Raw genomic sequence first — 16,396 nt, 5'->3', positions numbered from 1 at the left:
CATTTTGTTTTAGTGGTGCGATTTCAATTTTCTTTATGTCAATTGTTTAGTTATGTCAAGACCTGTAAAATGATACAAAACTCGACCATACTTACTGTTTGAAAATTTTAATCTACCCCCAACCCCCACCACTAAGGGCAAAATTTTTGAAATTAACCATAATTGTTGTAGCCATTCATATCCAAACAGGTCCCGCAAACCGATTTAAAATATCCCAAATAGGTAGTTGAAAAGATAAAAGGGGGTGCAAGTTAATTTTCAACCACCCTCATGGTTATTTGGATTTGATACGTTTTAGGACACCATTTTGTTATGAGTGGGCCGATTTTAGTTTTCTTCGGATTTACACTAAAATGTTTCCTTAAAAATATCAAATTTATTGCTTACTTAAATAGAATTAGTTTAACGAGAACATAGGTTTGCTGCAACAGAGAGGGTAAAAAAGTGTTTTTTGTTGTAAAATGTTAATACTGTAGCTTAGTAAGAAATGAATGTATTATGAATGTATGTATTTTTTTCGGTAACCATTGGGCGCATAATAACGCTTCAATTTTACTACATTATTTGTTTTTTTAAGCTCTACAAAATGGTTTGGAAATAATTTGTGGAATTTTGTGTTTTTAGTGTCAAAAATGGGAAAACCCTTTTTTTAGCCCATAAAACCTCATAAACCTCCGTTCCCATAGTCCGATCATGCTGGTTCGTGGGTTCGAATAAATGTAGGTTTACATGTTTGTACCAAATTTAATCAAAATCGGATCATTTTTGCTCGAGTTATCGCGCCAACGGTTACATATACAGAGTATGCATTTGGCGGCAGCCAATCACTACTTTTCGACACTAATTAAAATATACTATACAATATTTTCAAATCAACTGGTATTATTAGATTTGGCAACACCACATTGGCTCCTTCGAAGTCACGTGGTAAATAGGCTCCTCCCTTGTATGCAGACTCTCGTGGACCGTACTTTAGATATATGATGTATAAAATAAAACGTTAAGCTTATTCGGCTCAATGTTAATAAAACCGCTTGAACAGGCCACTGACTATATTGCACAATCGAGCCTTGATCTACAGCCCTATAAAGCCATATACTCGCGATGAACTGCGAAAACACAAAACGTTCGGCTAACAATTTTAAAGCCTACCCACAAAGTCAATATGGGAGCCATAAAAGCCCATCTGGTTTGTTAGTGCGTATCGCAACGTCGCTAGATTCGACTGGCAAGAGTTATATGGTCGTAAATAGCTTATGATGTTTACCGGCGACCGGCGCGGCGCGGCGGCGAGTCTCGTGGATTCTACACGGTGGCGGGTGTTGCGAGGAGAACCCTGGGGCCTTTGGAACCCCACAAGTTAGGGTTCTAGCTGTAAACGGAACACAGAATGGTGGAGTATGTTGTCTCGTGCAATCAATGCATTGAACAAGTAGCTATCACACAAATGTTTAAAGAGGATTTTCCCGACGTTTAATTACAACAATTAAATGAAACACATTTAAACGTTGACCGTACATAGTCAATGGCACAGCGCAGACCGTACACAAGCGTCTCCATCACGACCTGGTAAAGTATAGAGCTGCAATATGTTGCTTGCCGTGGTTGTCGAGTTGTGAGTTTAGTTGTCTCCACAGCACTGTACATTTACAACTACAACCTACGATCAGTCAAGCAGCTTACCAGATTGAAGTGAAAATCTGTTGCTAATCCAAGCTGCTTGGTAGATTCGATTTGAGGTCTGCGATTTTGCGTGGAGATTCGATCAGCAAACTTTTCGATCTATAAACAACTGGCTTAATTGATTATATTGAAAATCGTTGTAAGTCTAAACAGCTCAACAGATTCAATTGGGAATACTTTTACCGGTATCAACAGGATACAAGGCATCTGCTACACGTTGTCCTGCTGACTTGGTAGATCGGGTAGATCGTAAATATTATATGGATCCAATGATTTGCTCGCATGACACTTTTAAATTAAAACTTAATTAACTAATACGTGTCCGTGTACATACCTTGCCCAGACTGTGTATGGCAATGGACGGATTTTGGATTGATATTGTTAGAAATCAATTGCGTGTTTCTCTCTTTTCAAAGCAATCTGGATAGCATCTTTCTTTGGACTAGGGACAGAAACAACAAGCCTTGGTGGATTGGACACGACACAGACGAGGAGACCAGATTAGAAATCGAGGAAATACGTTTGATACAATCAATTACAAATCCAATTCGTATCGATAGCCAGTTGCAATCCAGGTTCATTATTACGAAGAGCGTACGTGATGATTAGTTTTTCGTCTAATAATTGTATGAAAAATCAAACGTAACATAGTTAATCAATCTTCAGTGTTACCATGAAAGAGGCGTTACAGACATGAAACTCCAATATATTCCTAACAGATAGCAATGGCCGTAGTAATCAAAGTACATATTTTAATAAAGAAATTGCAACTACCTATTCACAAAAAGTATGGATGAAAGGCATTATATATGGTGAGTTGTTTTAAGAAAGTCAGTATTCTTTAATTAACGAAATGCCCAATACGTTTTTAATTTTCTTTTTAATTACAATGTAAATTTTTATCTATTATTTTGAATTACAACAAATTATTTGGATTTTTTCTTAGATAAATATATACTTGTATATAAGTTCATATACGGCATTACCTTTGACTACCCAATAGTCAATGGTATTACTAAGAGGAAAATTGAACAGAAGTGACGTCTATTAAGACGTACAGCTGACATACCACCGACCGCTCAACTGCGCTGGCGACCGAACTGTTGTGAAATCGATTAGTTAATAAGCGAACATTTAAGTAAGCTATAAAATGTCAATAACATAATTCGCTCGGTCTCAATAGAGTTGTCAAGGGGTGAAGGGGAAAGTGGCCAAGTCTGGCAGTGGTCGTGATAGGTAACGATGTTATTGCACTATAAAACGGCTCGGCAGATTGGCGTGCACTATGATGACCTAAACTGTGAAGTGAACTCCTCTCTCCGTCTCAAATAGAGCAGCAACAAAGGTGGTAAATACCATGAAAACGTGTCGAAATACGTCGGAGAAAAGCGAAATGTCTCCTCGAATATTAGTCTAAATCTAAAATGAAATACACTATTTAAGTTTTATAATTTTTACTAAAAAACATTTTTCAACATTCCCCCTTGTAGAAAGAGGGACAGAACAAGTCATCAACCCGATTACTTCGCTACAATGTAGGAGTAGCAGTCTCAATGGCAATTAATTGGTATTCTCACAAAAATAGACTCCTACAAAATATTATGTTCGTGTATGTGTATGTAAAGTAGATTTATCAAATTACCCTACATTTAAATTTTCATATTACAAAAAAAAAACGTGCTGTTATTTATGGGATAGCTTTTGATCAAAGAAATTTTCAATAATATAGGAAAGGGATTGGACCGTTCCCTTTCAAACCGTTAAACATACCATTGGCCGACAAATACTGAATTGATTTGGAAAAGACTCTTCTATCGTTCATTCCTCAGGTCATAAATGAATAAATGCAAAGAAACTTCACCACAAGAAGAAGGGTTGAAGGTTAAAAAATATGTGTGCGGCAGATTCCTGAGTGTTATTGTTCGGCAGGGATTGTGGTCTCAAGTAGTGGCTTCCGCTGGTCAAGGTCATTGGTCATTACACGCTTCATAACGTTGCGATGGAGTACCACTGATGACGTCATCCATCATCCTCACACGCAGAACCGAGGAAACGACGTCGCCGCAACAGTCATTTAGGGCCAGGGGTGGTGCTGTTTAAGTAGATTGGCAATTTAAATTAGTTTCATTAACAATTAATGGACTAAGTCCATAATGCATAAAGGCAGAGACATCTTTTGATATTACATTGTAATTCTAAGAGAGTTTCAAAACTGACAGTGAATATATTGGAACATCTCATAGCATGTCGATGATCGAATCATTTGCCGAAGCCAAGGAGATGCGGGTTGGTGACCTCTAGACCGTATCACGTCGCGAGATCCTACACACACACACACACACCCACACACACACACACACACACGCACTTGCTCGTTCACATGGACAATGTCTGAGAGTCATTGAGTTTTACCGCCTTTGATTTGCTATTGTCTTCGTCCTGCGTAGCTGGTTCGTACTTGTTACTGCCCCTTGGGATCGGAACGTCGCAATTACTGGCATTGATTGGCTATTTGGCTTCAGAAACATCTTCATCTGACACAGCCTCTAGGATTAGCATTCCTCGTGGGTTTCGTAACAGACCGCATGTTGAGTGTTTGTACCACCAAGAAACGTTCCAATAAAACAACTTTTAGTGGTTTTGCAGATCGCACAATTTTATATATACTGTAGAACTTTTTCGGAATACAGTAGATTGGGCGTAATTTTTAAGAAAGAATTTATGTGTTTTAGTTGTAGAAAAGTATCAACAGATCTTTTGACAGTGACTTTCGATACCCATACCTACACTTGCAATTTGACATATATTAATTTACTTCAACGGCAACTGCCATTCATTATACAAAATAATACATGAGAAATGACATACATGCAACAAGATACAAAATAAAATATGATATGGATGCGTAAGAAATGACATGATGATGAGATTACAATGATAGTGTGTGAGGGATAGATATTTGCATTTGATGTGAAGTAACACTATTAATTAGACCAGTGTAAATTGATAACAATACAAATGACGACATTTTAAATTAACAACAGTGTGAAAACAATTCAAATTGACACAAATTGAGAACAGATAGACTAGAAAAACAGTGTGGATGAATTACAACAATGACAACATTGCGAATGAATTAACAACAATAACAACTAACAGCGTAAATAATTAACAACAATAACAATCAATCAGTGTAAATAAACGTAACTTATATCGTAATAATCTTCTAAAAGCTTTCCTATTCGCACACAAAGGTAGAGAGAGATCGGATTTAAATAGCTCGGCGGATGAATGACAAGAATTAAGACAATTATTTTGAAGATAGGATATAAGTGGACCTAATTTTAAAACAATTTATTTTCTAAAAGCGGACTTTTAAGCAAATGACACTTAAATTAACAATCGGTGTTTAGGATTTGCTTCACAACAATCCAAAACATAGCGTGGTAGGAGTGGCCGAGCAAGGCGAACCTCTTTGTAGAAAGGTCAAGAAATAACTCGTTCAAACAACCTTGCAAGAACACAGGAAATACTTTATTAGTGTAACATTTTTCAATCGATTTGGCGCCGTACATAACAGACAACAGCCGGCAATTTCGTTCTGAAGAGCTTCAACTCGCCTTCTTTCGCCATAAATCGGGACTGATCTCGGGCGAACTCACGACTGAGATGTGCGGAAAGGTCGGTGAAGCTCTCTTCTTCTCTTCTCTTCTTAATTTAATAATCGCTTTCAACACGACCTGGGAGAACACGGTTGCTGAGAGTTACGGTGGTCGGGATCACGCTGATCTTTATTGCAAGGAATCTCATCACACCTTAGCACTGTTATTACCTGATTGTCGTACTGGTTTAGATGATTAGCTTCAAGCTGCTCCTCCTCGTATGATTTAAATGAATCTGAATACATTCTCTAGCTCCTGTGCAACTGTAATTGATACTGACGTGACACAAAAATCTACCGACAATAATACAACATACAACAGTTTAGTCTGTAAACCCGTCCATTATCTCTCTACCATAACGCTTTCGAGCCAGAGATAAACTTGAAACAGTTTTATTTATAAGTTTGTATTTAGAACCTAATGCGAAAATGTGAATTCCGCACCGCGTATAAATTGATCTGCTACTAAGTTAATTATCATCGACAAGAACCAAAACCGGAATGTCTACATAATCCGGGACTGGTCAGGAGCATCATCCCCTGGATGACCTTGTACTTACCGGGTCCGAAGGTCACAGATATGAGGCAGCACCGCACTCCCGGGCCTGGTGACCGCAGCACCGCACAGACCGCCTACTCGGATAATACTGCAGTCTGGACTGGACCTCCCCTTCCCTCCCTCCATATCTCCCCCTCTCTCTCCCCGGTCTGTCATTTCAGATCTCACATTGACCCAAATATCCTCGTCTGATGATGCTGGACAACGGAACTGTCTACCTGTCGAGATGCGAAGGAGACTTGAACGAGTGGAAAGTCGGTGTCGTATCGAGACTCACGGCTGCATCGTACTAATTGTTTTCCAAATTAGATGATCGTAAAGGTTGTTGTTGTGTTACCTTGGAATCAAGTTGTACAATGCTTAATAATGTTATCAAACTCATTATTCATTGCTATGATTAGCCTAGTAATATATTTTACATCGTCAAGTGTTTGTTTGCTTGTTGTTGTTGGTATACTATTTACAATTAGGAAAGCGATATTACTTGAAATTTTACTCAAGTTTCATTGCAATGTTCACCAACAAGTACCACTACACTATCGCAAGGTTACAAGGTACACAGACTTGGTAACGTATATCAAGGATTGATGATATTCCTTTGAAATTAAAGGAAGTATGGACCATTTGCATTTCACGGTGATTGAAATTTTTACAGTGACGAGTAGACATTCACATTGGTCAGGTTTCAGTGGAAGTTTACAAAAGTAGATACAGTCATGTCTATTTCTGTCCACATAAAACATTTTTTTATCTTGCTTCAAGCGTGATCACATTTGAACATTTGACATTTCTTGGAAGAAGGCCTAATTATAGAATAGTCAACCCCTTTGCAGGGAGGAAATGTTCTCTATAATATGAATACATGTTAGGAAATATCACTGAGACGGATCGTTCCTCGGGTATATGATACAGTACATTGGATATCACTTGTCCAGGTGATATTCACTATAAATCATCTTTTCGCAAAGCGATACGTCGAATTGTCTGCCTCAATGGAGCATGCAGATACTTAACTGTACTCTATTCAATACATACGAGTCAGTTTAATATTTATAAAGGAAACAGTCGAGAGTAAAATGCTCACAATAAGCAAAGGTTGACGTCCGCAATGTCGCCAGGTCGGATCTCAGTTCGTCACTTAGCATTAGTGGGGAGCGAGCTGGCGTAGTGGCTAGAGCGCGGGACTTCGGTCCGTGAGGTCCCGGGTTCGATCCCCGCCAAGTCACCAATGGATTTTATCTAAGTGATAATGCCGCAACCCCTAGGTCTAGCCTGAAGTAATGTGAAAAACAATCCCAGGCTCGTGCCTAGCGTCCTAGGACAAAAAAAAAAAAAAATGCTGCGCCACCGGAAACTAAGAGAGTGGAGAGTCAGAGATGTGATGCCACAACAGCAGCTGACCCATTGTGCATTTGCTGCTGATCCTGATGTAGCTCTCTGCAATATGCAATAACAGCACCTGTACTGATCCAACTTGGAGATCCGGTTTCAGCAGAATAAACTTAATGCAGTAAATATAGTAACACGGTAGTAGATATATGTAGGCCTCCCGCTCGGCCCTGTAAAAATGTTTTCAGAAATATATTGCCCGGAATCTTGAGGGGATTTGAAGTCATCACAGTTTATACATATTCGATAATTGTATATTGGAAGGGTTACGAGATAATTTCCGTACGCCCGTAGAGTGGGATCTCTATTCGCGGGCCAGTTTTGGTGCCTACCTTGATTTTTCGAGGGAATTTCGGTGGGCTCCTTCTATGAACACTCAACATAGTACTCTAGTTCGTCTCATGTATTCTAGAACTTCCTTAATAATCCAATTACGAAGGTAAAATTGGTTCCGGTAGAGAAAACTTCGGAGAACATTTCGTCCAAATTACAGTCATCAGAAAGATTCATATCGTGCGTGTTGTCAACAAATCTTTGACCTCGCAACTCACTAGGAAGTACGTTTTGACCTTGGAGCGTGTTTCCGATTCCCATCGTAGACGGTAAGCGGAAGATTTCTGGAGTTTGTGGGGGTCACGTGACAAACACGCAACAGAGTCACGCAGAACAACTGCACGTGCTTTTCTACCAACCTCCACGCGGGGTTGGATCAGACCACTAGAAATATACTTTCTAATTGACCTCAGAGAAATCGTTCACAAGGATTGTGAATCGCTTTGGTTGAAGATGTCGATATAGGAAATGTCAATATCATACAAAGTATGTACAATGTAATAGTAATGTTGGACTATCAAACATTTGAGCAGTAGACACACTTAACATTTTGCACTTGAGCCAAGAGTTAAGAAAATTATTCCAATGGATAGAGCCTTGAAAAACTTCATTAACAACATTGACGTTCAGAGAGAAGGTGGAGTTTCGGGTATTGTGTGTTTTAAAATCAATGTAATAAATAACACTTTTTTTCCTTAGAGACGCTTACCTCACTTTTGTGCTATTTGTACCCAATAAAAATGTGTCATATGAGTATGCATCTGATAAACTGATTTAGTTTCCCGTTGCCGTTACCTACTGTGCCAAGTCTCGACTTAACGTATGTGTCAAGGCTCCGACCTTCCTGGTTTATGGACCTCTTCCACAATGCATAACGGAGTTTTATTTATGGTCGTAACTTGACTAATCCATTTCGAGGCTTTGCGAGGCCGCCTAAGTCACGGTCTACATGCTAGAGGAGCTGCTCACTGCTCAGTGCTCAACACTAAGCGTGATTCATTGCTTTGACTTTTACACTCATATGTCTTAGCTTCCTTCCCCTCTGTCACTGCGCTGGATGTAAAGTGTTAAACAGGTTGTACTACAAAGACTTTTCTTGTTTGGCCTTTTATGTCTAATGCAAGTAGACCATGTTCAACTTTCTTACTAAGTGCTAATAAACTGGCTCTTAAAATGCACAATAATGTAAAAAAAATACTGCCCTCGAGTTTTCTTTTTTTAATTTTTAACATTACCAGGGGACCGAGCCTTGCTCAGTAGCTGTTGAATGGGCTTAACAAATAAAACTATATAAACAGTATTAAAACAAACAAAAAATACTGATCATTACAATTTTACTACCAACCTAGAGTTTCCGTACAAATTCCCCTTATGGCCATAGTGGTAGTTGTTATATGGCCATATAATTTTTGTTGTTGCTATATTTTTTTCACGCACACAACTGGGATTCGAACCCGGGACTCCAGCGTCATAGTCCGCCCCTTTTGCCACTACACCCCAGCCGCTTCATGTCAGGATGCTTAACAAAAAAGCCATTACGAATAAGAGAAGCTGTATTTGGTCTCGTAAAACCAGATTTTTCTTTGACAATTTATGTCATTTGAAGAATGTATTAATATAGCCTAACTAAGTGACATTAATATTTGCGGCAGTTTTATAGCAGAGGTAATTAATTAATGATTAATATAATACTGTATTCTCCTTATTTAGGCCTACTACATTTACCATTTGAAAACTAGACGTCAGTTTTAAGATTTTGTTGTGTTATAATAAAATTGTACAATAGATGTGTGTACAGGATTTTGCCATCTGGGTTCAAATCTGGATACTTGATTACTTTACTACTAATTACTTTAAAGAGAAATGCCTATATTATCTGCCTCCCTACTGTACCACATTTCAACTCAATCAGTTCAGTAGTTTGTGCTTACGAGAGCAACAAGAAAATACACAAACTCACAAACTTTAAGATTTATAATATTATAAGTGTTTGGGAGTCCAGTTACATAATCCAAATGTGGCAACAATTCCATATAATAATTCCAGTTATTGTCAAAAACTCATTTATACATGAGCATAAATGGAAAATTATTATTCCATATATGAGTAATAATTCCATACCTGTGAGTCATATATTATGGCCATATAAAGACAATAATTCCATATATGGATGATATTTATGGTCATATATGGACAATCATTTCATATAGGAGACATATATGGCCAATAATTCCATATATAGGCTACATATATGGCCATAAAAATGGACATCGCCATATATGGATACAACCACATCTGGCCATATATGCTTCCAAATGGTCATCAAAAACCATATATGGCTTTATAAAAACATGTATGCAATTTTGATATATGGCCATATATGGCCAGAAATTACTTTTTTATAAGGCTCCACTCGAACAATATATATCTCGACTAGAACAACTGGTCAATGAGAATATTGTAATCCTAATTCCATCTCTAATCTGCCTGACATTCGAAGTTCAACCTATTCTCCATTAAACTGGGCATATTGTTGCCCCTGGCATAAACAAATCAGCTGACCCTTTCTTTGTGCCAAATATAAAGCTCCTTTCGCTACCGCCAGTCCGCCACCGCCACCGCTAACGATGCCAAGGCGAGGCGGGAGTGTCCGATGTTGCCCTTTGACCTCTGGCAGATACGTCCGATTGTTGGTCGGGCAGGTTCTGACCCGTGAGATATCTGAAACCACGTGATTAGATCTTCTATAGATCGAGTGACTGCATGAATGTAACCGGAGAGATGACCTGCTGTTGTAATGCGACTCAAACGTCCAGTAAATTGTCAGTGTATATGCGGGTATAGCGAGATGCAATTTGTAATGCACTTGTTCGAGATTATATTTTGTTTTGTAGTTCCGATTTCAAATGTTGGATTCACTTAGTACCAATCTCCAGCTGAATTATTTCGATAAAACGACAAGCTAACACGATATTTCCTATAAGACCATAATAGCATAAGCATTAACTTTATTTTGAAAGCGTGGGCTACGCTTTTTTCATATACTTATGTAAATTTTTTTACAAAATTCAATCACAGAATTCAGCGAACAGATGGTTTAACGGTTTACAAGCACTTGGTCATGCGAAATGGTTAAAAAGAACATGACCAACGAAGCCAACTTGGAATACGGCGAGGCGTCATCTAGTGCTTGTGAGGAATCAATAAAAGAAGCTCCTTAATAATATAAACTGCTAAGTTTTCCCAGGCCTCTGTGTTTATTATTGAAACTTGATGCGGTTGATCTTGAGTCAGAGAGCCAAAATGTAAACAGAAAATCTATAAAAGCAGATGCAGCCCGTTAGAATATTTTGAGTTATAACAAAAATAAGCAGGACGAATTTCTTGGTCAATATATAACAGTATAACAATATGGGGGATGAGTAACAGCTAAACCATCGATTAAACCAAAATCAAAACCTTGGTAAAGCCTCACAACTGACAGATGTATATATTCCATTAAACACCTAATAACAAAAGAATCCTCAAATCGGTAAACAACCTGAATGATTATGGGTACCATCATAGGCTGAAAACTCGAGACAAATTATGTACAGTTATATATATATATATATGAACAAATTATGTATAGATTTTTTACTAATAGCGTAAACCAATCGTTTTACCTGTGCCCGCTATCGTCGTACGTAGACTTCCATAAAATATGTGCTTGCTGAAGGCAAATTATTTTAGTTGTATGCTCCATTGCTGTAGGTAACTGTTGGTATTCCCCAACTCGCCAACTGAATCTATTGTTGGTGACTGTCTAAGTGTATCTCCTACAAAGTGTACTCCAGCTACCAGCTAGTCTTGTTGTAGTTAAATATCGACGTAAAGTGCGTACATTAGCCTGCATTAGCAATTATTGCAGTGGGTGGTGTGTGTCTCGCCTCGTGTATCTGTTTAGAATTGCAGCACTATCGATGTGAATGTCGTGTGTTCTATGTTCCATTCCACCTGTCCTGTAGGTTACTGTCGTAGCTATGTCGTACGTCGTATGTTCGGTCGATACTGTAGCTACCATAATTGGCGGTGTTGTCTGGCGATCGCCCAGCAGTCTCCAGTAAACACTAAACCTCCACGTCCGTGTTATAGCGGAGATGTATCAAATTACTCGGCCGCCGTCGATGCAGTTTTCAAATGAATGCCGCCACGTCTCGTACTGTTTACGATCACTGTTGCGGTTTTTATGAGTATATCAATTGTTGGCCTGGAGATTGTTACATTCCAGATACACTGTAGAACTGCATCAGCTCAAAGCATTTAACCAAACGTGTTCGATACAGCGAGCAAGGAATACCACATGAATGGTATTCCTTGCTCGCTGGTTCGATACGATTAAAAAAATAACATTCTTAGCTTATTTTGGACACATTTGATTAAACGATAAACTTTTAAATATTTTTAAATAAAAAAAATACTTTTCAATGAAATGGCGACCATACAAACCAAACCAACAACGACGATTACCTAAACCAACAATATTATTACAACTCCCGGTCTAGCCTACTTTTCGCTGCTGCTATGCGACCACGGTCCACGGTCCATGAGATGAAGACGACGACTGATGAGAGTCTATAGTTATCCCATATATATAGTTCTCCCACGGTTGGCGGGAAGTGGAACGCTACGTATGACGTCACAGTCAGCTGTTTCAAGGTAAGATGAGTCACAGGTTGTGTGTCGAGGCTAGTGATAGCAAGAGCATAACACTGAACACACCACTACACGGTCACCACTGCTGACTGTGACTGCAGTTGTTGAGTAGTATACGCCACTGCTGGGCTAGGTGCACGTTGTTATAAGAAAACTACATAGATTTAACAACGATTGGTATACAACCGTCGTAATAGCAACGTCAAACCAACTTTGCACGAACCAAACCAAGTACAAGTATTTACGATTTTAAATGTTTTCCTACTTTTTTCTCATTTTATGTGCATGAATAGATTGGAATGTTTTTAATACGATGAAAGCTATATAGGAGGATTAAATAATCCTCCTAGGATGAATGAAATAATGCATGTATTCTACACTTATAAATCAGGTAAAAAAATATAGCATATATTTAATAATTACTTTAACTATTCAGTATATTTGACACACTATACCTTGAAGGTCGCAACGCATAGTTTTCTTGTGTGGCTATCTGTAACACTATTCAATACTCAAACTTCTGTATTGTTCTTGTTAATTCCGAGTTCAGCTTCAAGTATTCTTTCTTCTGACAATATTATACAAGTCTATGTTTTATATAAACAAGCAATTATCATAGCTGCATTTTGTGTTATGTACTTGTTTTGGGGTAGTGGATTTTTATCCCCCTGGAATTTTATCCCCTGGTCAAACGTGACGTCACAAACCAGGGGGTAAAATTCCGGCCGCGAACTTTTGAGTTTCGCGACATCAGCTCGATGGATTAAACGCGGAATTAAACAGTTAATATTTTCACGGTTGTAAATTTAATCAGATTAACACATCAAATTATAAAAACCTAGAATGTATGGCCTGGATTTTTAACCCCGGAATTTTACCCCCCGGATTTTCCCCCCCGGAATTTTACCCCCCGGATTTTTACCCCCGGAATTTTACCCCCTGGCCAGATATATAAATTAGGGAGAATGATTAATTATCTTCATTCAGTTTTAATTTAATAGTAAACATTTTATTATTAAGTAGCCTATCTGAATTTATTTGTAACATTAACTAATCGAACAGGTTTTTAATTTTAATTTTGAGATTCGAGTATCAGGATTCGATCTTTGAAGCCAACTGTTGGTTAATAATTATGATCTGTTTACTTAGTTGAGATTACAAAATAAATAAATAAAGATAGGCTACTAAATAATGAAATGTTTACAATTAATTAAAAACAGAAATAAAAAAATCAATAATTCAATTTCAAAAATCGGCCAGGGGGAAAAATTCCGGGGGGTAAAAATCCGGGGGTAAAATTCCGGGGGTAAAAATCCGGCCCGTACATCTTCAGTTGTCTAAACGCTAGTTATATGGACAGGGCGTAAAATTCCTGTTCTTATCGCTAATCTAATTAATCACGCTCTGACTATTTTAATTAGAATTCCAAATCCGCGGGGGTAAAATTCCGGCCGCGAACAAACTTTTGGCCACTCAGGTTACTACGTCATGGTGACGTGAGCTTTGCCCAGGGGGTAAAATTCCAGGGGGATAAAATTCCGGCGACCCCTTGTTTTTTACTGTTTTTTATATTTATTCGCCCTCATCATTTACGAATGGAGTCATTCATCCATTGCTACACTGTGTCATACAATATTCTTAAATGTAACTAATTTCCAAAGGGAAGGTTGTCAATAGCTTTTAGTACTTCGAAACCAATTTCAGACGTTGAAGATGACAAATTGAAGATGGCGTTGTAAAAAGTGTGTACGATTTACACATGAAACGTGTAGGATCTTCTAAACATTCACTTTTCGTACGGCCTAGTCATAACCACGTGCACGTGCACGTGCACGTCACGTCGGTTTAGGCAAAGCCAAGACAAAAGAATGTTCCAACGAGACCAGACCACATAGCACGACGAGAGGAACCGCACGACAGTTTAGTGACGACCACTAATAAGTAGAGCGTGCCTGAAAACATAGCGCAATCCGAGCGTGCGCGCTGTACAAGAAATTGGACTGGGAAAATAACCGTATCTGTCCTTGGTTCGCCTAGTACCTGTTATTTGTCTATTTAACTCTTGCACGTATTTTAGTAGTATTGTTACGCAATCATCAAATGGGGGAAACTACTTTATGCAATTGTTTAAGATGGTACTTTGAAAGGAATATAACTTAACCTATTCTCTCAACCTCTCCATATATCGGTTGATTGGTGATGAACAAGGAACCCTTTTCAATGCTAGTGCAAATACTAGCTTGAACAATCCAATTGTTCGTGAAAGTATATGAAATGCACAGGTAGGTCTGAATGAACCACTTTTCGTCACATTTTCCAACCCTATGTGGGAAAATAAGCTTCCCTGAAGTACAGAAGTCTGGTTACACTGTCTGGGAGAAATCGAACGGACGGACGAAAAAGGAGATACAAAACAAACAAGAAATGAGAAGAGAAGGAAGAAGAGTGATCAAAGTGGCACATGTTCCGAGAATGGATACTCGTACAGTTGTGCTTCGCATACCAACGGTGGTTTTGCTTTCAAGAAGGTCGCACGTACGAACGATCCTACTGCTTTACTTTCAACTAAATGTCTATTTTTGTGCATCCAGTAATCGTTTTACTCCATCGTTGAATCCAGATACGATTGATACCTTATTAGGTTCTCGTACAAGGATCTTGACTTTGTACACTGATATATGACACTGAATGGGGTGTTGAAAACAGTCGTAGTTTTACCATACACTACAGTCAAATAGTAGTCTACACTGTATTTATTTCAAAGATACGAGTAGTTGTGCCCTCAAAAATCTTCCAAAATTATGCATTGGTTTAGTAACATTTAAATCATCAACTTATTTCTGTTAAATAATGTTAACCGAAGTACATCACAGATAAGTGAGGGAACCATTATGCATTTTTACAAATGCAATAGACACCACTAAGCAAATGTAATCTGGAGGTTGGTATGCACATAATTTAAGTGTCAATAATCAAGAAATTGTTCTGCAAACAGAAAAATAACCCTTTCCTGTGTAAATAACATCGCAAAGTCCATGGAGTGGTTCAGACGCAGCGGGACACCGCGTAAACAACAGTGTTTAGACTACGTTCTGGCGGTATTGACGATAAACATGTTTGCTATCTGTGGGGCATCGCAACTACTATTGTTACCTGTTGTTGGTACTGGACCTCCCCAGAAGATGGCTCTACAGATACCCACGCTAGAAACATCAGAGTTCCTACTCTACAGCCTTGCGGCAGTCCTCGCGACCTTTCCCGCATAGTGAACGTGTCAGAAATCTTCCGCCCCCTGCATATCCCAGCTGTTACGCGTGTACATGCTGCATACAATTATCAAACTACTTGAGGGCATGCATGGATTAAATGAAAACTGAGAAGGTTGAATGGCACGTTCTAACGGACAAATAAAAGGGAGTGACCAATAATTAGAAAACATACATCAGGATACTGATTCCAATTGGACATACGCGTTTCTTAAATCCAGGGTTTACTAATAATCCGAACGGAAAGAAATTTGAAACAAGATTTCGAAGGTTCTTATAAGACAAAAATCAAAGTGGCAACACTCACCTCATCAGAGATATCTCCAAGGTGTTGTACATCTTCAGTTTCCAATCGCTCTTCCTTCTCCTCCCGAGATTTGACGGTTCGTTCCTTGACTTCCTTTACGACTCCACCTTGTCCCGGCACTGCTACCCACCCCTCCTTCCCCGTCCTGTCACCCCCGTCACCATCGACATCGTCATCCCCCAGCTGACGGTGCTGAAACGCAGATAACGGGTCTTACACGATAGCTACATCAAACATTATATTATTCACTACAGATGCATCAGTGCAATAATCGTATGACTCAGTTCTAAGAATACTTAAATAAATAAGGTAAAAAAGTACAAAGTAATACATAGTCACTAGAAAGATATCTACAACTAAAAATCTAGTGCTAAATCTAGTACCACACTATTTTTACACAAATTGTACAAAACTAAAATTGTTATTGGTAAAAAAAAAACATAATCGGAAACATTAGCTTTTCATTAAATATTTTTCCCTCCTAAGCTACACTAATGAAATCA

At 38.5% G+C, this 16,396-nt stretch overlaps 1 protein-coding gene across 3 annotated transcripts in view; it reads right to left on the bottom strand.

The window, feature by feature from the left end:
• Window positions 1-16,396, bottom strand: part of LOC128981962 (uncharacterized) — a 206,328-nt gene that overhangs the window by 60,221 nt on the left and 129,711 nt on the right. For all 3 annotated transcript variants that reach the window (XM_054400977.1, XM_054400972.1, XM_054400987.1), the window contains one exon: window positions 15,894-16,085. In XM_054400977.1, the coding sequence (XP_054256952.1) occupies window positions 15,894-16,085 (192 nt within the window). The remainder of the gene's footprint in view (window positions 1-15,893; window positions 16,086-16,396) is intronic.

Source organism: Macrosteles quadrilineatus, unplaced genomic scaffold (genome assembly GCF_028750875.1).
Source record: "Macrosteles quadrilineatus isolate MER2022 unplaced genomic scaffold, UCM_ALF_1.0 Scaffold_1__1_contigs__length_201487025, whole genome shotgun sequence".
NCBI classification, from domain to species: Eukaryota; Metazoa; Arthropoda; class Insecta; order Hemiptera; family Cicadellidae; genus Macrosteles; species Macrosteles quadrilineatus.
Note: the sequence above shows the minus strand (reverse complement) of the source record. Positions and strands in the feature narration are given on the sequence as shown.